General features: G+C 45.3%; 2 protein-coding genes across 3 annotated transcripts in view; both read right to left on the reverse strand.

The window, feature by feature from the left end:
* The window catches only part of LOC135541702 (fibronectin type III domain-containing protein 3B-like), a 159,115-nt gene extending 147,899 nt beyond the window's left edge, over positions 1 to 11,216 (reverse strand). Inside the window, exon 1 of the mRNA XM_064968014.1 lies at positions 11,142 to 11,216. The gene's annotated coding sequence lies outside the window, so the exon portion shown is untranslated. The remainder of the gene's footprint in view (positions 1 to 11,141) is intronic.
* Positions 11,217 to 16,159: 4,943 nt separating this feature from the next.
* The window catches only part of LOC135542696 (serine/threonine-protein phosphatase 2A regulatory subunit B'' subunit alpha-like), a 63,819-nt gene continuing 54,513 nt past the window's right edge, over positions 16,160 to 25,465 (reverse strand). For both annotated transcript variants that reach the window (XM_064969827.1, XM_064969828.1), the window contains 7 exons: positions 23,882 to 24,038; positions 20,574 to 20,622; positions 20,388 to 20,477; positions 19,398 to 19,573; positions 19,041 to 19,159; positions 17,161 to 17,267; positions 16,160 to 16,889 (listed from right to left, as the gene is read on the reverse strand). In XM_064969827.1, coding sequence (XP_064825899.1) covers positions 16,790 to 16,889; positions 17,161 to 17,267; positions 19,041 to 19,159; positions 19,398 to 19,573; positions 20,388 to 20,477; positions 20,574 to 20,622; positions 23,882 to 24,038 — 798 coding nt within the window. In that variant the 3' untranslated portion in view covers positions 16,160 to 16,789. The remainder of the gene's footprint in view (positions 16,890 to 17,160; positions 17,268 to 19,040; positions 19,160 to 19,397; positions 19,574 to 20,387; positions 20,478 to 20,573; positions 20,623 to 23,881; positions 24,039 to 25,465) is intronic.

Genomic DNA, 25,465 nt, shown 5'->3' on the forward strand with positions numbered 1-25,465 from the left:
GTAGACCGTACCGTTACTCCACACTAGGTAGACAGTAGACCGTACCGTTACTCCACACTAGGTAGACGGTAGACTTTAACGTTACTCCACACACCAGGTAGACAGTAGACCGTACCGTTACTCCACACTAGGTATACAGTAGACCGTACCATTACTCCACACTAGGTAGACAGACTGTACCGTGACTCCACACACCAGGTATACAGTAGACTGTACCGTGACTCCACACACCAGGTATACAGTAGACAGTACCGTTACTCCACACTAGGTAGACAGTAGACCGTACCGTTACTCCACACCAGGTATACAGTAGACCGTACCGTTACTCCACACTAGGTAGACAGTAGATGGTACTGTTAATCCACACTAGGTAGACAATAGGTGGTACCGTTACTCCACACACTAGGTATATAGTAGACTTACCGTTATACCACAACACTAGGTAGACAGTAGATGGTACCGTTACTCCACATCACTAGGTAGACAGTAGACGGTACCGTTACTCCACATCACTAGGTAGACAGTAGACTGTACCGTTACTCCACATCACTAGGTAGACAGTATACGGTACCGTTACTCCACATCACTAGGTAGACAGTATACGGTACCGTTACTCCACATCACTCGGTAGACAGTATACGGTACCGTTACTCCACATCACTAGGTAGACAGTAGACGGTACCGTTACACCACATCACTAGGTAGACAGTATACGGTACTGTTACACCACATCACTAGGTAGACAGTATACGGTACTGTTACACCACATCACTAGGTAGACAGTAGATGGAACTGTTACTCCACACACTAGGTATGCAGTAGACCGTACCGTTACTCCAAACTAGGTAGACAGTATGTGGTACCGTTACTCCACACACTAGGTAGACAGTAGATGGTACTGTTACTCCACACTAGGTAGACAGTAGACGGTACCGTTACTCCACACTAGGTAGACAGTAGACTGTACCGTTACTCCACACTAGGTAGACAGTAGACTGTACCGTTACTCCACACTAGGTAGACAGTAGACTGTACCGTTACTCCACACTAGGTAGACAGTAGACTGTACCGTTACTCCACACTAGGTAGACAGTAGACTGTACCGTTACTCCACTCTAGGTATGCAGTAGACTGTACCGTTACTCCACACTAGGTAGACAGTAGACTGTACCGTTACTCCACTCTAGGTATGCAGTGGACCGTACCGTTACTCCAAACTAGGTAGACAGTATGTGGTACCGTTACTCCACACACTAGGTAGACAGTAGGTGGTACCGTTTACTCCACACACTAGGTATATAGTAGACTGTACCGTTATACCACATCACTAGGTAGACAGTAGATGGTACCGTTACTCCACACACTAGGTAGACAATATACGGTACCGTTACTCCACACACTAGGTAGACAGTAGATGGTACCGTTACTCCACATCACTAGGTAGACAGTAGATGGTATCGTTACTCCACACACTAGGTAGGCAGTAGATGGTACCGTTACTCCACATCACTAGGTAGACAGTAGATGGTACTGTTACTCCACAGACTAGGTAGACAGTAGACCGTACCGTTACTCCACAGACTAGGTAGACAGTAGACCGTACCGTTACTCCACAGACTAAGTAGACAGTACTCTTACTCCACATCACTATCCACATCACTAGGTGTACAGTAGACTGTACCGTTACTCCACACACTAGGTAGACAGTGACTGTGCCGTTACGCCACACACTAGGTAGACAGTGACTGTGCCGTTACGCCACACACTAGGTATATAGTAGACTGTACCGTTATACCACATCACTAGGTACAGTAGACGGTACCGTTACGCCACACACAGGTAGGCGGTAGACTGTACCGTTACGCCACACACAGGTAGACTGTACCGTTACTCCACATCACTAGGTAGACAGTAGACTGTACCGTTACTCCACACACTAGGTAGACAGTAGACGGTACCGTACTCCACTCTAGGTAGACAGTAGACTGTACTGTTACTCAACACACTAGGTAGACAGTAGACCGTACCGTACTCCACTCTAGGTAGACAGTAGACTGTACCGTTACTCCACACTAGGTAGACAGTAGACTGTACCGTTACTCAACACACTAGGTAGACAGTAGACGGTACCGTTACTCCACACACTCGGTAGACAGTGACTGTGCTGTTACTCCACACTAGGTAGACAGTGACTGTGCCGTTACTTCACACTAGGTAGACAGTGACTGTGCCGTTACTTCACACTAGGTAGACAGTAGATGGTACCGTTACTCCACATCACTAGGTAGACAGTAGATGGTACCGTTACTCCACATCACTTATCTGCAGGGTACCAGACACCTAAATAAAAGCATCTGTTTGTATTTGTTTCCCTCAGGTTCAGTCTGAACGCCCATGTGGACACACAAATGAAGCTCTGAAGCAGAACCATTTCCCTAGAAGCTACAGCCAAGCAGAGTACTTTGTGGAGCAGCCAGACATCCAGCAAGATGCACTACAGTCTAGTGAGAGAAGGGCTGGGGAGAGGGACTGGCTTTTGTGGATGTGGCAGAGGCAAGTTGAGTTGGATAGAATTTTTTATTTATTTATTTAACCTTCAATGACAGCCTAGGAACAGTGGGTTAACTGCCTGTTCAGGGGCAGAACGACAGATCCCCGACCTTGTCAGCTCGGGGATTTGAACTTGCAACCTTCCGGTTACTAGTCCAACCATGGTGTCTGTTGACCTCGTTTGTAGAAGGCTTCCACATCCAAGACATGTTGTCGGCAGTCAGTCACCAGGTACAGTTGTCCCAGGGTCCAGGCTTTGGGGGGCCAGGCCAGTCAATATCTATGTTGCACACAAGTGGCTCAACAAGATTGGTATGTGTTGATCGAGAACAGCCTGCATGAGTCGATTGTGGAGATGGAAACAGGACTTCTCCCACCTGTTACTGTCGCGACACCACTGTCCATGGTAGCTTGCTTACGAACAGAGCATAACTAATGTAACTAATGGGGTGGCAGGTAGCCTAGTGGTTAGTGTTGGACTAGTAACCAAAAGGTTGCAAGATTGAATCCCTGAGCTGACAGTAAGGCACCTCAGGGGTCTGTGGTATATGGCCAATATACCACGGCTAAGGACTGTATCCAGGCACTCCACGTTGCATCGTGCTTAGGAACAGGATAGGATATATTGGCCATATACCACAACCCCATGTTCCTTATTGCTTAATTATGTTTTACAATGTCTTTATAGTTTATTATGTGTTTAAAGTATTTATTTAAAAAACTTGGAATACAATGTTATTTCTTTAAAACATTTATTTGTATACTGTCGTGAGCCTCCTCTAAATCCAACGTAGCTTGGGGTCAGCGTTAGGGACAGCGTTGGGGTCAGGGTATTTAGATCGAATTGCCGCGACCACACTGGCTGGGAGTCCCCGGCGTTGGCCTCGACCGAGACGTTCTACCCTCAGCATCCTCTCCAAAGTCATCCCGTAGGAAACCAGTCTGTATTGTCAAAACTAAAATAACTATATCACAATGTTATATACAACAATCAAAAGAACAAAATCAGTCTAGGCCTATACAACATCAAATATAACAATGGGCTCAGGGATCTTTAGGCCTGTTTATTTCAAAGCCGTACTGATGATGGCACAAAATGATTGACCGCTCTCTTGCCTTATAGACTTGAAGACTGTATGGCCAAGTCATTGTTGAAAAGGTGAGGCTGTTTGTCTTCCTCTTTAGTATGTGGGTTTACAGGCTAATCAACATATTAGTGGTGTAAAAGCTAGACTGGCAATTGCAGCAAAAAAAAAAAAAAAACTGTGGTGGAAAAATTGTCATACCTGAATAAGAGTTATTTTTTTATTTTACCTTTATTTAACCAGGCAAGTCAGTTAAGAACAAATTCTTATTTTCAATGACAGCCTGGGAACAGTGGGTTAACTGCCTGTTCAGGGGTAGAACGACAGATTTGTACCTTGTCAGCTCGGGGGTTTGAACTCGCAACTTTCTGGTTACTAGTCCAACGCTCTAACCACTAGGCCACACTGCCACCCCTAAAGTAAAGATGTCTTAATAGACAATGACTCAAGTAAAAGTCACCCAGTAAAATACTCCTTGGGTAAAAGTCTAAAAGTATTTGGTTTTATTTAATTTTAAGTATCAAAAGTAAATGCAATTGCTAAAATATACTTAGGTATCAAAAGTACAAATAGAAATCATTTCAAATCCCTTATATTAAGCAACCCAGATGGCACCATTTTCATGCACACCTCTCAGACATCATTTACAGACAACGCATGTGTGTTTAGTGAGTCCGCCAGATCAGAGGAGGTAGGGATGACCAGGGACGTTCTCTTGATAAGTGCGTGAACTGGACCATTTTCCTGTCCAGCTAAGCATTTAAAATGTAACGAGTACTTTTGGGTGTCAGGGAAAATGTATGGAGTAAAAAGTACATGATTTTCTTTAGGAATGTACTGAAGTAAAAGTAAAAGTTGTCCAAAATATAAATAGTAAAGTTCAGATACCCCTTAAGTATAAACTACTTAAGTAGTACTTCAAAGTATTTTTTACTTAACTATACACCACTACATTTTGTTCACTAACACTATTGACTTTATACTTCTTACAGTGGTAATATACAATATTGATCATTTAGTCCATATTGTGAAGTACGCATTCTATTCACGTGGCGCATCCACTCATTTTACACACAGTGGACCGAGTTGATCTAACTTCAAGGGGAGACTACAGCAGCCAGTTACAGTTACATTATAGAGTGTAGGCAGGTTACTAGAAAATACAGTTGGGTATCATTAGCTGGCTATTCATTTGCATCTTAGAGAGGAATCATAAAACATATCCCAATTTCCAAAACACTTTTAGAGAGCTTCCCATTTGGGCTGTCAGGTGTGGCAAGTGCTTCCAGTTGATCCAGGGCATTCTGAAAAACGTCTCCAGAACCCCAGGGTTGATGTTTACACACACACACACACACACACACAGAGGTCCTGTTCTTCTGCATCGTCGGTCGGATGCTCGACCTCCTCCATGATGTCAATCAGACGATTCTACGGGGTAGAATTAGCTTATAAACTACATCCAAATACTCAAGCGATGGACCTACAAACTGTCTGGGGTGATGACAATGGTCAGGCATTAGAAAGGTCCCGGAAGTGTTTCTGGGTGAACTTCCCCTTTAAGGCCTTAAAGCACAAACTTGATGATTTTAGCCATTTTCAGCGACGACTTTGGCGTCCCGGTAAAATGTGGACGTTGTGGGCTAATTCTCTAGTCGCAAATGACGGTCGGACGTCTCGGCTCGTTCAGTGAGACAGGGTTCCACGTCTGCCGATTAAGCACCGCTGCGTGCGGTCCTAGGCTCCGTCAGAAACGTTGAGCCTTTATCGTGTAGTGTGGCTGGTGTTACGAGCCGATCCCGGTGACCGACCAATAGGAACATGGCCGGCATTAAGTGTGCACACGTCAATATGATTCTTGTGAATAGTCAGATGAATATAATAGTTTGATTGAAGCGTTAACATGCTTTTCAAGAAGAACAATTTCCTTAATAATCTTGTTTAGACTACATGTCATCTGACCTAATGGGATTTTGATAAATTCACAAAATAAACCTAGTACCACAGGAGCCATGTTATTTTTGGGAAGTTCAGACATATAAAGTCTATATGTGAAAATGATTTCTGGACGTATACCTTAAGTTTTTTCCGAACATGCGAGGATCAAATACGCCGCTATATAGCTGACTTAGCCTCGCAAGCAAACGACAGAATGTGACAACAGAACTGAAGCAAATTGTACAATCTAACCAAGCTGACATTGCACAGTGTGACATTTAGTCATCGTAAAAGACTGAAACCTGAATCAGGGAGGGAAGGAGAGAGAGCAAGAGTGAGTGAGTGAGTGAGTGAGTGAGTGAGTGAGTGAGTGAGTGAGTGAGAGACAGAGATCACAGTGGAAAAGTATGCACATTCCTCTCAGGATACACATTCCACTGTGTGTTGGAATATATCCTCAGAATGCCTGCTCTCCCTTAGTGTGGGTGTGTGAGCGGGCATGTATGTGAGACAAAGGAAGGGCCGAGAGTTAATCCGTTAGAATAATATGGAATTAGTCCCAAAGAGTGGAAAGGACATTGCAGTGAAGTGGGAATGGAACTGGCACGCTACACACCTATGTATGGGCTACACATACAAATCCTGAGGCCTGATTGAGGAGGAGGAATTTGACCTTGTGACCCCAGGCTGGGGGAGGTGTGTGTGGGTATGTGATGATTTGTGGGGGGTCATGCTTGGGGGCAAGGAGGGGCGAAGAAAAGTGGGAAGAGAGGTATAAATGACAGAGGTAAGTAGGGGAGGGGGGTGTGACATGGCCTGGTTGATGCTAATGTTTTTACAACGATGTATTGAGTTATTGCAGCAATTTAGCTACAATTTCTATTTCCTTTTGAAGAAGATTTAGCAGGATACTGACACACACAAACACACACATACGAGAAACACACACCTGCATAAAACATCCATTAAGAGCAGATGGAACTTTCCATAGCCATGCTAACACGCCTAGCATGCTAATGCAGGCACGAAAATGTGAGTTATGTCACAGATGTGTGTGTGTGTGTGTGTACTAACGTAGACATGCTCACTCACTACGACCAACGAGACAAACACACGTTTACCTTCCGCTGTTGGCGGCTAGGCAAGGAGAAGATAATGTTGCTTGCCATGAGTGACATATTAATAACGGAGCTACGCTAGGGAAAGTTAACACTGTCAGCAATGAAAATCACTACAATAATGCAGGAGGATGTTAGCTGCAATGCTAGGATAAGCTAACACTGCTAGCTAGTCCGAACGTCTACAGTGCCACCCATAGGATACGGTAGAGTTCTCTTCATGGTCTGAGAGAGACATAGAGCCCTGCATCCCCAATGTGGGCACAGGGGACAAGAGAAAGAGGGAGGAAAGGAGAGGGGGAGAGAGAGGGTTGGAAATGGGGGGGGGGGGGGGTGAAAGACTTCTTTTATCTCTGTCTAAATCAACTGTCAACAATGCAGGAAATCACCAAGAGGAGAAAAGGGGAGAATGGGAGGGGAAATAGGAGAGGTGGGGAGGTGAAAAGAGAGAGGGAGTAAAAGAAAGAGAATGGGAAAACAAATCCAATTTTGAAAAACTCCCATATCTACTGGGTGAAATTCCACAGTGTGCCATCACAGCAGCAAGATTTGTGACCTGTTGCCACGAGAAAAGGGCAACCAGTGAAGAACACACACCATTGTGAATACAACCCATATCTATGCTTGTTTATTTTATCTTGTGTCCTTTACCATTTGTACATTGTAAACACTGATATATATATATATATATATATATATAGATATATATATATATATATATAATATGATATTTGTAATGTCTTTATTGTTTTGAAACTTCTGTATGTGTGATGTTTACTGTTAATTCTTATTGTTTATTTCACTTGATATATTATCTACCTCACTTGCTTTGGCAATGTTAACACATGTTTCCCATGCCAATAAAGCCCTTGAATTGAATGGGAGGGGAAATAGGAGAGAGGTGGGGAAGGGGAGGAGGAGGGAGGTGAAAAGAGAGAGGGAGAAAGAAAGAGGAGGGTAAATATTACAGGTCTGTGCCAAGTAAACATAAGGCGCTGGGATCCTTCAACAACGATCCAGCCTTCAGAGTGAGAGAGTGAGAGAGTGAGTGAGTGTGAAATGAAGGCAGATAAAGAGAAGGCCACTGTTTGTGAATCAGATGGAACCTTTCTGTGACTGCTCTGTTGCTCGGTCAAGGGGGACAAAATAGGGAGGAGAACCACTCAGCACAGTGGCAGCCAGTGGAGATAAACTTTTCATGAATACACACAAGGCTGGGACATCATTGGCTATCAGCTTGGTCTGGAGTTCTGAGAATGTCAAGACAATTATCCGTCAACACAGACACTGAACCTAACACACTCTCTCTGAACACACACTCCTGACACAAAGTCGTCTGGGCGGTATACCTTAGTTTACTATACCGATATTGATGCACGGACCGGTTTGGGTTTTTACTTTACCTTCTAAGACGGTATTTGAATGTTGGGTTTGTTAAATGTGATACGCTGTGTAACGTCCATTTCTATAGTTTTACTCCTCTACATGAGTCATCCCCTCCCTCTCTCTCCATGCCGCTTTCCACAGAGTCCCACTTCGTCACTCAAGGAGAGCATTTGTTGTTGCTTGACCACGAGACACTTGCGTTCAGTCTGCATGGTCAATGCAGCACATGCAACAATGTTGATTGACAACGATGTGGTTTCCACTTTGCTCTTATTAATATAAATCCACAAGTGTTCTATAATTACAATATTAGTTTGTGTTTTTTACATCTGCAAACAGCTAGTTAGTATATTCTTAGCAAGTTAAGCTACATCATGTTAGCCATGAATGCTAATCTCTAGTTAGCTGGCTAACATGCTTATAAAAGTACTGAGTTCACCCATGTTTTAATCTAATCGCAATTGCAACATTTGGTTAAAAATAAGGCCTAGTATTTTTGTATTTTTCCATATCGTGGCAGTGTGGAAATGATCTCAAATGAGTGCAGGAAATGCAGAAATTGATAAAACAATCGGAATGGAGAAAGACCCACTGAAATCATTTAGAGGGCCCTGGGGTCACGCATTACTCATACATCAAATGTAGAACTTTTATGAATCAAAAACATAAAATACCGTCAAATACTGGCATACAATCAACATTTTGAAAAATACAATGACATGATATTTTGGCCATATCGCCTAGCACTACTTAGGTAAGTAAAACCTTTAAAATGCCACTTTAACCAAAAGGTATTTAACTTAAATAAATGAAAGTCATATTTCACCAGCTGGTTGCTCCCTGGTGGTTATCGAGTGTGTGTGTAAAATTAATTTAAGATTTGGAGAAAAATGTGTCATTCTTCCACTGAATAAATACATCTAATTCAGACTTTGACACTGTTCAGTCTGTTTCAGGAAGTACCCATATGTTGCATCTCTAGGTTCCAGACCTTTCTGAGGACATCTCTCTCCTGTCCATTCCAGATGCTAACCACATGACCACAGTGGAAAAGAATGCTTCTCCCAGCGTGACCAATGAGAAGTCTCAGCCACAGGAAGCAGGAAGCTGCTGCCAGCTGACCAGACCGCCCACACGGTCCTATGGTGGCCTGCAAGGCTCAGACAGAGACAGGCCTAAAGACTGTCGTCGTCGCCCCCCCTTCTCCAACACACACACCTGTAGCCAGTTTAGGAACAAAAACCCCTACCCAGCCATGCTAGTGCCAAAACACCTCCAGGTCAGTCACCTTCTAGTTATGATGGCAGTAGGAAAGTTACAGTTTTGTTATTGTTACTGATGTTATTCTAATGTGTAATCCTATAATGTTACTGTTGTTATTGTTATGTTATTGTAATGCTGTTCCTGATAAGCAACACCTCATGGGAGGATAGACTGCTGCTGAAACTGCACACACACACACACACACACACACACTGATAGAGCAGTTGATACAACACCTGACAACCATATGCCAATACCTCAACACAAAAATGAAATGATTAAATCATTATAATTATATAGCTGACAAAGGCAGGCAACATATTAGGATATTTTATGGGTCACAAACACAGGAGTTCTTCCAAAGATGTAAAACTCTTCAGAACTTAATCTAGAAGTGTAGAAATCAGATTCACTGCAAATCACAGACGCGGATTTTTCCCGAGAAAGAGTCTGAGACGTCCCTACTCCAGGATAAAAGCACACTCACAGCACACAGAAGGCCACATCAGCCTTACAGCAAAGGAATGTCATCTGACGTCATCTATTTGGGATCGGATTTCTCATATTTTCTGTGCGTGTTTGTTACTCGTGCAATTTTTCTTAAATTTCCCCTCTAGATCCAGCGTTCGCAACTCGACGAAATAGCAGTATTATCAGAACGACTTAACAACGTTATACCGGCTATGTAACGGTGACACAACACCCCAGGGATAATGACAAGCATATTCCATAATAGCCTAAAATGAAGTTAGCTTGTAGCCTACTTAAAACTAAGTTTCCTTTCAACTAAGGGTATCAACTCATCGGTGAAAAATAAAAAACGTTTTCTAAATAATAAAGTGATGCATCGTTTTCAAAAAGTCTGACAACAATAGGCCTGTCGTTCGGAAACAAAATCATTAAGCACATGAAGTAACTGCATTGGACTTCCACGTCTGCAGAGAGAGAGAGGGGGGGGGGGGACAGAGAGAGAGAAGGAGAGAGAGAACAGACAGGCAGGCTTACTGGAATGCCAGGCTATGCTGGAGTTGAGAGACCGCTCTCCTCTTCAGACATAGTATCCGCTCTTCAATCCGCTACAAACTACACAGTCTAGGAAAAGTGCGTTGTGATCGTATGCAATAACAAGTCACCATCGGTAAAATAATTCATGCAATAAAGAGCTACATTGTGTTCCTCCGTTCACACCATTTCATAACCCCTGCCAAATCGTCACATCAGCATCTTGCAATCCAAGTAGAAAAAATATTGAAGTAAAACAGACATACTTCACTTTGATCAATTAAAACAGTGTTTTTAAACAGAGACAGCGGGGCCTGTAGATTGTTATGTAAAGAACAGTGGAGAAAAAGAGAGAAACGTTGAGATAAAGAGCGTTTTAGCCTGTTGCGCACTCACTCTTTCAACGTCAGTCTCTGCGAAGACGAAAAAACATTTTTTCGCAATAAAGTAGAAATTGCCCACAACGCAAACAAAATCCTCCAAACGACATCACATTCCCAAATAACTGCGATATAAAAACCAAAACTTTAATGGCCATGTTTTTTTTTAACTTTCCACGCAGTTTCGGACAAAAAGTTTAAAAAATCCCTAAAAGTTTCGATTCCCCCCCCCAGCCAGTTTTCCCTTGTCCTCTCATCTCGCCAGCTCACCGAGACAGTATGCCGGCGTCACAGCTCCATAAGCAAGCACTCTCACAATCCCCATAAACTTCTTAACTCCCAGTTTAAGACGATGTCCTATTCTAATAAGTCGTTTCAACATGCAACAGAACAACATACAAGTGGAGAATAGAACTCACCTCACTGCAATAAAATAATCTTGAAACAGACGTTCGCTGCTGTGTGTTATTTTTTCTCCAGGGCTGGTTGTTGGATCCCCCTGCCTAGACTCTGCCCGCGCAGCGCGCTCTCCGGGACAATCCAAGCTGTCAATCAAAACCCTGCGGCGGCACATGGAGGCTAAAGCCCGCCCATTTCTACCGTAATACCTTCTATACCACGCATACCCACTTCTACTGAAGCACGGGGCTGTGTGTTTCTGAGTAGGGCCTAGATTCTACCCGTGGTGCTGCAGATCCAGTGTTTAGCGCGATTGAAATGTAAAGGCAATGTTCAGATACTGCATTCATGGTAAAACGCTGCATATATCGGCTCAATCGGAAATTACTTTTTAATTTCAATCATTGTTGAATCAAGGCCTAGAGCTAGACTTACTTCTGCCCCCAGCCAAGGCCTGGGATTTAGTGTTGCAAGGAGTAGTGCTCTGGCCTCTGCACCAGCTGATCCATGGATCTAGCCCCATACAGCTCAATCTCTCTCTCAAAATCAACCTGTCAAATTGGTGGCAGAGGTGAGACGGGCTTTGTAGGAGCATACCTGTTGGCATGTGGGGCTCGTCTTAATGCAGGGCAGGAGCAAAAGCCTGCAGCGGTCTCCAGGGTAATCCTGGAGACCGCTGAATGTGGGTAATCCTGCAGGAGGGTTGGCCAGGGTTTAGAAATAAAGAGGATATGAAACTTTTGTATTACATATAATGTCTGTTGTACTGCAAATGACTCATCTATTGTATGGATGATGAATGTGTTATTGTACACCTGCCCAGGGACTGCATGGGGACCGACGTGACCTGTTTGTTTTCTGGTACAATGCATCAGATTCAGCCTCTGAGTTTATGTTTTCATTGTGCATGGTCTCAAATAGACATAACAATAAAACTAGATTGTTTGTAGCCCTGTGCCGTAACTCAACAGAAGAACATTATACATCACAGCTTTGACCGTGAGCTGCAGTCTTGGCAATTTATGTTAGAAAACATTCCAATGCAAGTCATTAGTGAAAATAAATGTCTGAGAAATAAATCCTGTTAATTTATCTCTAGTAGCCTATTTAGACTGTAAACCTACATACCTGCTGCTCACCCTCAGGCAGTTCGAAGATTTCTGACAATCAAAATGCCATTCATACTATTTAGACTATTTGGGGTAGATAAAATGACATAGGCACGTTGACATTGAACAAAGGTCACTGCTTGCATTGAATAAACATTGTCGCATTCCTCTCACGCTCCGCCCGTTGCAGTGCAGACTGAATTCGGGTTTATCTTGGGGGGTGTTTGCATGTTTGTTTGCCACTCTCCCTCTCCCTCCCTCACCCCCTCTCTCGCTCTAATCATGTACCCCCTGTCCCTGTAACTCTTTGATGGGTGGAAAGCATTGACATATGACATCGTAGAAGACATATTAAGAGCTGTGTGTGCAGAGATACCCCCTCCTATCGATCTAGCGCTGGAACTGTGGGAGTCCAAAAGAGTTCAAAGGAGTCATCCGTACCCTGACAAGAACAGACAAGCCCTCTCTCTCTTTCTTTCTCTCTGTCAGAGCAGCTGGTCAGGACATCACACCCTTATGCCTGAACTATTTCTAGTGTGTACGTGTGCGTACTTGTGTATCCGTGTGTGTGCTTGTGTGTACGTGTGCGGATGCATGGGTATGTATGTTTGCATGTGAGTGGGACATCTGCTTATGAATGGGACCACTTGTAGTGAATCAGAGGCTGAAATAGTGAACTCTATTGTGAACTGGGTGTCTTTTGGGATGGATCTGAGAGTGGTCGGTAGTATGTCCACATTCAGAGTGTGTTTCTAGCACTAAATCTGGAGTGGCACACTAATCCATATAGGATTGGCCTAAAGCAGTGCACTAGCACATAGAAGGGCATTGCAGACACACATTCAATCTGTTCTAGTATGTCTCGATTTGTCCTGGCCACATTGCTCTTCATTCCATGAGTTCCTGCCCAGAGTTCTAACCTCATATCGTCATGCCGCCCCCACATATTAGATAATGGGAAATCGCCGGTGTGTGTGTCTGTGTGTGTGAGTGTGTCAGGTCCATATTTGAGAAGAAGCATTTGTTTCACAGTTGTTTCCCTGAATTGCCAAGCAGGCTTATCTCATCTCACTTTCTCTCCATCTCCCTCTCTCTCTCCATCTCCCTCTCTCTCTCCCCATCTCCCTCTCTCTTTCTCTCCATCTCTCCATCTCCCTCTCTCTCTCCCCATCTCCCTCTCTCTTTCTCTCCATCTCCCTCTCTCTCTCCATCTCCCTCTCTCTTTCTCTCCATCTCCCTCTCTCTTTCTCTCCATCTCCCTCTCTCTCTCCATCTCCCTCTCCATCTCTCTACCTTCATTTGGGTAAATGTTAGTGTCACAGTGGAGTCGGTTCCAAAGCATCTATTTGGCTGTGTATGTGTGTGTGTGTGTGTGTTCATCAAAGGGAGAAGGGAACCCTATTATGACATCATGGTTGATGACATCACTGCGGACTGGGTGTTGGCTGGTGGTCTGAAATGTGTGTGACTAAGGGGGAGGGGCTTTAAAGTCAAGGCTGGGATCTCATTGGCTATTGGTTTCATCTGGGGATCTGTGAATTTCAAGACAATCATCATTCAACACACACACATGCACAGACACACGGGAGAGGAGAAACATAACATTACTGTGTAGTTACTACTGTGAGCCACAGGGGTGAACCACAGGAGAGGGACATTCTGAGACTAAAGAGGCCATCGTATTAACTATGTACTATGACTAAGCATACTACATACTATTTAGAACACACTGTTTAGTCAAATCTATATACAAAAAAATTGCACCAAAAAACAAAACATGAAAATCTTTGTTCGACGCACTATTGTGTTGTATCCGCCATTCATTTTCTCTCTCCAACCTTAAATCGCCTTTATTTGAATTCACTTTTAAAAGAAAACAAAGGAAAGATAGAAAGGAAGAAGGAAGCCATGCGAACACAAGAACATCTACTGAAGCCTTATCAACCTGGAAGTAAAACATCAGATGAAAGGGGGAAAAAAATCTAAGTAAAAGTTGTTTAAAACAGACATACATTTCAAAGTAAAAGTCCTCAGTGCGGCAGAAGTGTCTCCGGTCATAGGCAGTTCCATCATGGCTTCTCACCCTGCCCCCTGCACCTAGTACAGAGCAGATGTGTGTGTGTTCCCAGGGCAGTCAGCAAAAAAGCAGATTGTTTGCATAGCGTCAGACACAGCAGTGTCTCATAAACGTGTGTGTGTGTGTGTGTCTCTACAGCAGCATGAGTCTCTCTAAAGGGAGGAGCTACCAGTGTGTCCAATCCAGTCAAAGCAAGATGCTCCTTGTTACCCAATCAGACTATCAAACTGATTGATAGGTGATTGACAAATTGATTGACAGTCAATTGTCTGGTGGGCGTGTCCCTCTATGACCTCCGACCAATCATCCTTGTGCATTTGGGTCACACGCCACATAACTGAACCCCGTCGAGCCACACAGCGACACAGCAACACAAAGCATCAGATACATCATCTGTACACAATGGCAACACTATGTAGAGTTAAATACACATTTACAATGGATATATAGGGACAGATTGTCGCTCTTAAAGAAACACACACACGCATGAACACAGCTTTAAAACACCACCAGCATTCACCAGTGACAAACTAAAGAATACATGATGCTGAAGAGGATAATGACAGGATGGCAGTTAGTTAGGCCCACTCTTTTCATCTTTAACATCATGCTATTTGAACATCCCCTTTGGTGACACATGAAAACGCCTGTTACCTTTACAGCTCTGTTCCACGTGTCGACAGCGCGCCTTGTGGCTAGCAAGTGTGTGTGTGTGTGTTTGTGTGTGTGTGTGTGTGTCACTTCTGCCCATTTTGTCAGATTCCATTCCTGTCCATTTTGATTTATACAGTAACATCTCTGCCAGAGAGATAGTTAGTTCATAGTTAGTTTGTTACAGCTCAGTCTATGTACACTGTGGTTGATTCTGGTCAAATCTAGAATAACACTCTACTCCCTAGAAGTTATAGTGCACTATATGAGGAATAGACTGCCATTTGTGACGCAGCCTCTGCTATGAGAGAACTCTTTGAAAAGTATACGGCCGGAATATACAGTACATGCGTTTTATCTCAAACTGAATTAAACATTTGACTAATTCTAAATGAATCAAACACACAATGGCCCGCCTTATCAAACTACTTAACAGTAACATTCTGAAATAGAACACTGAAAATGAGGTTTATAAACGGAGAACGCTGACAGCCGTGTTCCAACAGCTCCCTTTTCCAAACGGCACAAGTCTCTAAGAGCAGCCAGCAGTATAACTAGATCACAAGATGGCGGTGTTTTGCACAGAGCTGTATGTATGTACTGTGTGTGTGTATGTGTGTGTGTGTTAATTGACACATTTGAAAACAACTTGATTGATTAGCTGATTGTCTGGTAGTTGATTGTCAGTGAAAAATCTCCATATGGCAGTAATTATAAACATAATACAGGAAGTATCTCCACATCAGGATTTGTGCTTTCTTACTTCTACATAATAAACATGTTAAGACACATTATTGCACCAAACACAGTCTTTGGGATGACACACACACACACACACACACACACACACACACACACACACACACACACACACACACACACACACACACACACACACACACTCTCCAATGAAGATAAAAGAGTGGAAAACACGTTCTCTCCTATAGAGGGCTGAGAGGACAGCTGCCAGAATGCTCTCTCCTTCTGTCCATCCTCTCTCTCCTTCTGTCCATCCTCTCTCTCCTTCTGTCCATCCTCTCTCCTTCTGTCCATCCTCTCTCCTTCTGTCCACCCTCTCTCTCCTTCTGTCCATCCTCTCTCTCCTTCTGTCCATCCTCTCTCTCCCATCCTCTCTGTCCATCCTCTCTCTCCTTCTGTCCATCCTCTCTCTCCTTCTGTCCATCCTTCTGTCCATCCTCTCCTTCTGTCCATCCTCTCTCTCCTTCTGTCCATCCTCTCTCTCCTTCTGTCCATCCTCTCTCTCCTTCTGTCCATCCTCTCTCCTTCTGTCCATCCTCTCTCTCCTTCTGTCCATCCTCTCTCTCCTTCTGTCCATCCTCTCTCTCCTTCTGTCCATCCTCTCTCTCCTTCTGTCCATCCTCTCTCTCCTTCTGTCCATCCTCTCTCTCCTTCTGTCCATCCTCTCTCTCTTTCTGTCCATCCTCTCTCTCCTTCTGTCCATCCTCTCTCTTTCTGTCCATCCTCTCTCTCCTTCTGTCCATCCTCTCTCTCGTTCAGTCCATCCTCTCTCTCCTTCTGTCCATCCTCTCTCTCTTTCTGTCCATCCTCTCTCTCCTTCTGTCCATCCTCTCTCTCGTTCAGTCCATGCTCTCTCTCATTCTGGCCATCCTCTCTCTCGTTCTGTCCATCCTCTCTGTCTTCTCACCATCTCTTCTGTCCCTGTCTGTGTATGAAAGGAGAAGCTGAGAGAGTTTGGAGTCCTCCATCGCTTTATCTTTTTCTTAATTTCTCCCCGTCCATCCCTCTTCCTCTCTCCCCTGTCTCCTGTATATCCAAGGAGAAGGGAGCGCTATTCCAGGCTTTGGGAATGTCATGCTGACAGATCTGATATGAGCAGCTTATCCATCTTATTCCCAACCATCTCTCCTTGAACAGGAAGCTCCGCCTCATCATAGTCATCATCAAATGTCCTGGGGAGGCAACACAGTATGAGTGTGTGTGTGTGTGTGTGTGTGTGTGTGTGTGTGTGTGTGTGTGTGTGTGTGTGTGTGTGTGTGTGTGTGTGTGTGTGTGTGTGTGTGTGTGTGTGTGTGTGTGTGTGTGTGTGTGAGTGAGTGAGTGAGTGAGTGAGCGAGCGAGCGAGCGAGCGTGTGTGTGAGAGAGAGTGTGTGTGTGAGTGAGTGAGTGTGAGTGTGTGTGTGAGAGAGAGAGAGTGTGTGAGTGAGTGTGTGTGTGTCTTACCCCTCCTGCAGCTGTTCATTAGCTGTCTCTTCTGCCACCAGGATCTCATACTCCTCTGAAGCGTATTTATCCCAGTCTGAAGGCTCTGGACACTCGTTGTCTATGTCCTACAAAACACACACAAGTTAGTACACACACACCCTCACTGTCTATGTCCTACAACACATACACACGCACACCCTCACTGTCTATGTCCTACAACACATACACACACACACCCTCACAGTCTATGTCCTACAACACATACACACACACACACCCTCACTGTCTATGTCCTACAACACATACACACACACACCCTCACAGTCTATGTCCTACAACACATACACACACACACACCCTCACTGTCTATGTCCTACAACACATACACACACACACACCCTCACTGTCTATGTTCTACAACACACACACACCCTCACTGTCTATGTTCTACAACACATACACACACACACACCCTCACTGTCTATGTTCTACAACACATACATACACACACACACCCTCACTGTCTATGTTCTACAACACATACATACACACACACACCCTCACTGTCTATGTTCTACAACACATACACACACACACCCTCACTGTCTATGTTCTACAACACATACACACACACACCCTCACTGTCTATGTTCTACAACACATACACACACACACCCTCACTGTCTATGTCCTACTACACATACACACACACACACACACACACACAAACGTTAGTTTTGTGTCAGGGGAGAAGCTCCAGGTGGTATCCGATTTTAAGTACCTTGGCATCATACTTGATTCCAACCTCTCTTTTAAAAAGCATGTGAAAAAGGTAATTCAAATAACTAAATTCAACCTAGCTAATTTCCGATTTATACGAAATTGTTTGACTACAGAGGTAGCAAAACTGTACTTCAACTCTATGATACTCCCCCACTTAACATACTGCTTGACTAGTTGGGCCCAAGCTTGCTGTACAACATTATAACCTATTCAGTCTGTCTACAAACAGGCTCTCAAAGTGCATGATAGGAAGCCCAATAGCCATCATCATTGTCACATCCTTAGAAAGCATAAGCTCTTGAGTTGGGAAAATCTTGTGCAATACACCGACGCATGTCTTGTATTCAAGATCCTTAATGGCCTGGCTCCCCCTCCACTCAATATTTTTGTTAAACAGAACACCCAGACATATGGCAACAGATCCACAAGGTCTGCCATGAGAGGTGACTGTATAGTTCCCCTAAGGAAAAGCACCTTTAGTAAATCTGCATTCTCTGTGAGAGCTTCCCATGTCTGGAATACACTGCCATCAGACACACATAACTGCACCACATATCACACTTTCACAAAATGCTTGAAGACATGGCTAAAGGTCAATCAGATTTGTGAACATGGTCCCTAGCTGTGTGTTGCCGCTTTCCATGTTGTCTGTTGTCTGTAGCTTGTGAGGTGTGGAAACACTTTGTTGCTTTTATGAATTTTGTCTTGCTGCTTTTTGTTCTATGTTGCTCTGTCTGTATGCTACGTCTTGCTTGTCCCTGTAAAAATAAAAATAAACTAAACTAAACTAAAACTAACTAGTACACACACACCCTTACTGTCTGTGTCCTACAACACATACACACACACACACACACACCCACTGTCTGTGTTCTACAACACATACACATATACACCCTCACTGTCTATGTTCTACAACACATACACACACACACCCTCACTGTCTATGTTCTACAACACATACACACAAACCCTCACTGTCTATGTCCTACAACACATACACACACCCTCACTGTCTATGTCCTACTACACATACACACACACAAATGTTAGTACACACACACCGTCACTGTCCTACAACACACACACACACACACACACACACACGGTCCTACCTTCTGCAAAGCGAAGGGGTCTCTCTGCTCGTGGTCCAGGTATTTCTCCAGGTTGAAGAACGTGTCGAAGAATATATGAGCCATCCTACACCTCTTCAGATCAGACAGGGTTATCTTACCTAAACACACACAGACACACACACACACACACACACACACACACACACACACACACACACACACACACACACACACACACACACACACACACACACACACACACACACACACACACACACACACACACACACACACACACACACAATACGATGTGTATCTACTACTGTACTGCACACAGTAGAGTATAATGTATGAGGAGAGGATAAATTGGAAGAGAAAGAAGATACACACACACACCTTGGCTTTCAGGTTTGACAAGGTCTAGCATCTGACAGAGCAGGTCTGTGAAGGGTAGGGGTTCAATGCCCATCCCCTCCATCCTACTACACTGCTCCTCATAGAAGTACTCCAACTCAAACATAGACAACACACCGTCCCCATCTGTGTCCATACACCTGAACCAGTACTCTATACTGGGGGGGCAGAGAATCAGAGAGACAGACAGAGAGAGCAAGAGAGGGGGACAGAAAGATACAGAGACAGACAGAGAGAGAGAGAGAGAGAGAGAGAGAGAGAGAGAGAGCGAGAGAGAGAGAGAGAGAGAGAAAGAGAGAGGGACAGAGAGATAGAGACAGACAGAGAGAGCGAGAGAGAGAGGGGGACAGAAAGATACAGAGACAGACAGAGAGAGCGAAAGAGAGAGAGAGAGAGAGGGACAGAGAGATAGAGAGACAGACAGAGAGAGCGAGAGAGAGAGAGACAGAGAGATAGAGACAGACAGAGAGAGCGAGAGAGAGAGAGAGAGAGAGAGAGGGACAGAGAGATAGAGAGACAGACAGAGAGAGCGAGAGAGAGACAGAGCGAGAGAGAGAGAGGGACAGAGAGATAGAGAGACAGACAGAGAGAGCGAGAGAGAGAGAGAGATAGAGAGAGAGACAGACAGAGAGAGCGAGAGAGAGAGGGACAGAGAGATAGAGAGACAGACAGAGAGAGAGCGAGAGAGAGAGAGAGAGGGACAGAGAGATAGAGAGACAGACAGAGAGAGCAAGAGAGAGAGAGAGAGATAGAGAGACAGACAGAGAGAGCGAGAGACAGAGAGAGAGAGGGACAGAGAGAAAGACAGTCAGACAGAGAGAGCGAGAGAAAGAGAGAGAGCGAGAGAGAGAGAGAGGGACAGAGAGATAGCGAGACAGACAGAGAGAGAGGAAGGTTAGATCACACACACGAATGCACACACGTTGCATTCACACACTCTCTCCTACTCACACACACACTCTGCTGTGCTACCTGGTAGGGTTTTTCTTGTCTTCCTCTGAGATGAGGAACCAGCTGAACTCTGCATAACTCATCCTCCCTTCTCTCTGCACTGAGCTTCCCCTGAGAGGGCAGGAGGAAATAAATCCTTCATAACTTTACATTCAACCATTTTGCTTTTACCAGATATTGTTAAGTTAAGTGTGTGTGTGTTCTTACCGTGTAACGGCTCCTGAGAACAACCTCTCAATGATTCTGCTTGAAGATGCTGTCAGAGGAGAAGAGAGAAAGAGAGAGAGAGCAATGGGGGGGGGCATGGAGAGAGAGAACGAGAGAGAGATGGGGGCATGGAGAGAGAGAAAGAGAGAGATGGGTAGACATGGAGAGAAAGAACGAGAGAGAGATGGGGGCATGGAGAGAGAGAAAGAGAGAGAGATGGGGGGCATGGAGAGAGAGAAAGAGAGATGGGGAGGCATGGAGAGAGAGAACGAGAGAGAGATAGGGGCATAGAGAGAGAGAACAAGAGAGAGATGGGGGGCATGGAGAGAGAGAAAGTGAGAGATGGGGAGGCATGGAGAGAGAGAAAGAGAGAGAGATGGGGGGCATGGAGAGAGAAATAGAGAGAGATGGGGGGCATGGAGAGAGAGAATGAGAGAGAGATGGGAAGGCATGGAGAGAGAGAAAGAGAGCGAACGAGAGAGAGATGGGGGGCATGGAGAGAGAGAAAGAGAGAGAGATGGGGGGCATGGAGAGAGAAACGAGAGAGATGGGGGGGCATGGAGAGAGAGAAAGAGAGAGAGATGGGGGGCATGGAGAGAGAGAAAGAGAGAGATGGGGGGACATGGAGAGAGAGAAAGAGAGAGATGGGGAGACATGGAGAGAGAGAAAGAGAGAGATGGGGGGCATGGAGAGAGAGAAAGAGAGAGATGGGGAGGCATGGAGAGAGAGAAAGAGAGAGATGGGAGGCATGGAGAGAGAGAACGAGAGAGAGATGGGGGGCATGGAGAGAGAGAACGAGAGAGAGATGGGGGGGGCATGGAGAGAGAGAAAGAGAGAGAGATGGGGAGACATGGAGAGAGAGAAAGAGAGAGAGATGGGGAGGCATGGAGAGAGAGAACGAGAGAGAGATGAGGGGGCATGGAGAGAGAGAAAGAGAGAGAAATGGGGGGCATGGAGAGAGAGAAAGAGAGAGAGATGGGGGGCATGGAGAGAGAGAAAGAGAGAGATGGGGAGACATGGAGAGAGAGAAAGAGAGAGATGGAGGGGCATGGAGAGAGAGAAAAAGAGAGAGATGGGGGGCATGGAGAGAGAGAAAGAGAGAGATGGGGGCATGGAGAGAGAGAAAGAGAGAGATGGGGAGGCATGGAGAGAGAGAAAGAGAGAGAGATGGGGAGACATGGAGAGAGAGAAAGAGAGAGATGGGGGGCATGGAGAGAGAGAAAGAGAGAGATGGGGAGGCATGGAGAGAGAGAAAGAGAGAGAGATGGGGGGCATGGAGAGAGAGAAAGAGAGAGATGGGGAGACATGGAGAGAGAGAAAGAGAGAGATGGAGGGGCATGGAGAGAGAGAAAAAGAGAGAGATGGGGGGCATGGAGAGAGAGAAAGAGAGAGATGGGGGCATGGAGAGAGAGAAAGAGAGAGATGGGGAGACATGGAGAGAGAGAAAGAGAGAGATGGAGGGGCATGGAGAGAGAGAAAAAGAGAGAGATGGGGGGCATGGAGAGAGAGAAAGAGAGAGATGGGGGGCATGGAGAGAGAGAAAGAGAGAGATGGGGAGGCATGGAGAGAGAGAAAGAGAGAGAGATGGGGGGCATGGAGAGAGAGAAAGAGAGAGATGGGGAGACATGGAGAGAGAGAAAGAGAGAGATGGAGGGGCATGGAGAGAGAGAAAGAGAGAGATGGGGAGGCATGGAGAGAGAGAAAGAGAGAGAGATGGGGGGCATGGAGAGAGAGAAAGAGAGAGAGATGGGGAGACATGGAGAGAGAGAAAGAGAGAGATGGAGGGGCATGGAGAGAGAGAAAAAGAAAGAGATGGGGGGCATGGAGAGAGAGAAAGAGAGAGATGGGGGGCATGGAGAGAGAGAAAGAGAGAGATGGGGAGGCATGGAGAGAGAGAAAGAGAGAGAGATGGGGAGACATGGAGAGAGAGAAAGAGAGAGATGGGGGGCATGGAGAGAGAGAAAGAGAGAGATGGGGAGGCATGGAGAGAGAGAAAGAGAGAGAGATGGGGGGCATGGAGAGAGAGAAATAGAGAGAGATGGGGGGCATGGAGAGAGAGAAAGAGAGAGAGATGGGGGGCATGGAGAGAGAGAACGAGAGAGAGATGGGGGGCATGGAGAGAGAGAAAGAGAGAGAGATGGGGGGCATGGAGAGAGAGAAGAGAGAGATGGGGGGGCATGGAGAGAGAGAAAGAGAGAGATGGGGGGCATGGAGAGAGAGAAAGAGAGAGATGGGGAGACATGGAGAGAGAGAACGAGAGAGATGGGGGGCATGGAGAGAGAGAACGAGAGAGAGATGGGGGGGCATGGAGAGAGAGAAGGAGAGAGATGGGGAGGCATGGAGAGAGAGAAAGAGAGAGAGATGGGGAGACATGGAGAGAGAGAAAGAGAGAGATTGGGGGCATGGAGAGAGAGAACGAGAGAGAGATGGGGGCATGGAGAGAGAGAAAGAGAAAGATGGGGAGGCATGGAGAGAGAGAAAGAGAGAGATGGGGAGGCATGGAGAGAGAGAAAGAGAGAGAGATGGGGGGCATGGAGAGAGAGAAATAGAGAGAGATGGGGGGCATGGAGAGAGAGAATGAGAGAGAGATGGGAAGGCATGGAGAGAGATGGGGGGCATGGAGAGAGCGAACGAGAGAGAGATGGGGGGGCATGGAGAGAGAGAAAGAGAGAGAGATGGGGGGCATGGAGAGAGAGAAAGAGAGAGATGGGGGGGCATGGAGAGAGAGAAAGAGAGAGATGGGGAGACATGGAGAGAGAGAAAGAGAGAGATGGGGGGCATGGAGAGAGAGAACGAGAGAGAGATGGGGGGGCATGGAGAGAGAGAACGAGAGAGAGATGGGGGGGCATGGAGAGAGAGATGGGGAGACATGGAGAGAGAGAAAGAACGAGAGATGGGGAGGCATGGAGAGAGAGAACGAGAGAGAGATGAAGGGGCATGGAGAGAGAGAAAGAGAGAGAAATGGGGGGCATGGAGAGAGAGAAAGAGAGAGAGATGGGGAGACATGGAGAGAGAGAAAGAGAGAGATGGGGGGCATGGAGAGAGAGAACGAGAGAGAGATGGGGGGCATGGAGAGAGAGAACGAGAGAGAGATGGGGGGCATGGAGAGAGAGAAAGAGAGAGAGATGGGGAGGCATGGAGAGAGAGAACGAGAGAGAGATGGGGGGGCATGGAGAGAGAGAACGAGAGAGATGGGGAGGCATGGAGAGAGAGAAAGAGAGAGAGAGATCAATAGATTAATAAATTACTAATACCAAAATGCTTTTCCAAAGCTTGAAGTTTGAACACAGTCATTCAGACAGACTCACCGTGGTCGTTGTAACGAGCCAGGTCCTTAGGGTCAATGTAAAGGTCGTGGTCTGTGTCCAACTCCCAGAACTTACAGTAGATCACATAGAAATGCTCATAAGAGAAATAATCTGTTATCTGGTTGATATCATCCTCCTCTTCCAACAGGGCAAGGGTCTGAGAGAGAGAGAGAGAGAGAGATAGAGAGAGAGAGAGAGAGAGAGAGAGAGAGAGGGGGAGAGAGGGAAACAGAGAGAGAGAGAGAGCGGGAGAGAGAGAGAGACAGAGAGAGAGGGAGAGAGAGAGAAACAGAGAGAGAGAGAAAGAAACAGAGAGAGAGAGAGAGAAAAACAGAGAGAGAGAGAGGGCGGGAGAGAGAGAGAGAGCGGGAGAGAGAGAGAGAGAGAGCGAGAGAGAGAGAGAGAGAAACAGAGAGACAGACAGAGAGAGAGAGAAACAGAGAAACAGAGAGACAGACAGAGAGAGAGAGAGAGAAAACAGAGAGAGAAACAGAGAGAGAAACAGAGAGAGAGAGAGAGAGAGACAGACACAGAGAGAGAGAGAGATACAGAGAGAGAGAGAGAGAGAGAGAGAGAGAGAGAGAGAGAGAGAGAGAGAGAGAGAGAGAGAGAGAGAGAGACAGACATGTACACAAACAACAAGTGTGCGGTTAAAATTGCCAAAAAACACACAAATTTCTTCACACAGGGTCGTGGGGTTAGACAGGGATGCAACTTAAGCCCCACCCTCTTCAACATATATCAAATCAAATCAAATTTTATTTGTCACATACACATGGTTAGCAGATGTTAATGCGAGTGTAGCGAAATGCTTGTGCTTCTAGTTCCGACAATGCAGTAATAACCAACAAGTAATCTAACTAACAATTCCTAATCTACTGTCTTATACACAGTGTAAGGGGATAAAGAATATGTACATAAGGATATATGAATGAGTGATGGTACAGAGCAGCATAGGCAAGATACAGTAGATGGTATCGAGTACAGTATATACATATGAGATGAGTATGTAAACAAAGTGGCATAGTTAAAGTGTCTAGTGATACATGTATTACATAAGGATGCAGTCGATGATATAGAGTACAGTATATACGTATGCATATGAGATGAATAATGTAGGGTAAGTAACATTATATAAGGTAGCATTGTTTAAAGTGGCTAGTGATATATTTACATCATTTCCCATCAATTCCCATTATTAAAGTGGCTGGAGTTGAGTCAGTGTCAGTGTGTTGGCAGCAGCCACTCAATGTTAGTGGTGGCTGTTTAACAGTCTGATGGCCTTGAGATATATATCAACGAACTGGCGCGGGCACTAGAAAAGTCTGCAGCACCCGGCCTCACCCTACTAGAATCTGAAGTCAAATGTCTGCTGTTTGCTGATGATCTGGTGCTTCTGTCACCAACCAAGGAGGGCCTACAGCAGCACCTATATCGTATGCACAGATTCTGTCAGACCTGGGCCCTGACAGTAAATCTCAGTAAGACCAAAATAATGGTGTTCCAAAAAAGGTCCAGTCACCAGGACCACAAATACAAATTCCATCTAGACACTGTTGCCCTAGAGCACACAAAAAACTATAC

This window comes from Oncorhynchus masou, chromosome 6, assembly GCF_036934945.1.
Source record: "Oncorhynchus masou masou isolate Uvic2021 chromosome 6, UVic_Omas_1.1, whole genome shotgun sequence".
Taxonomy (NCBI): Eukaryota; Metazoa; Chordata; class Actinopteri; order Salmoniformes; family Salmonidae; genus Oncorhynchus; species Oncorhynchus masou.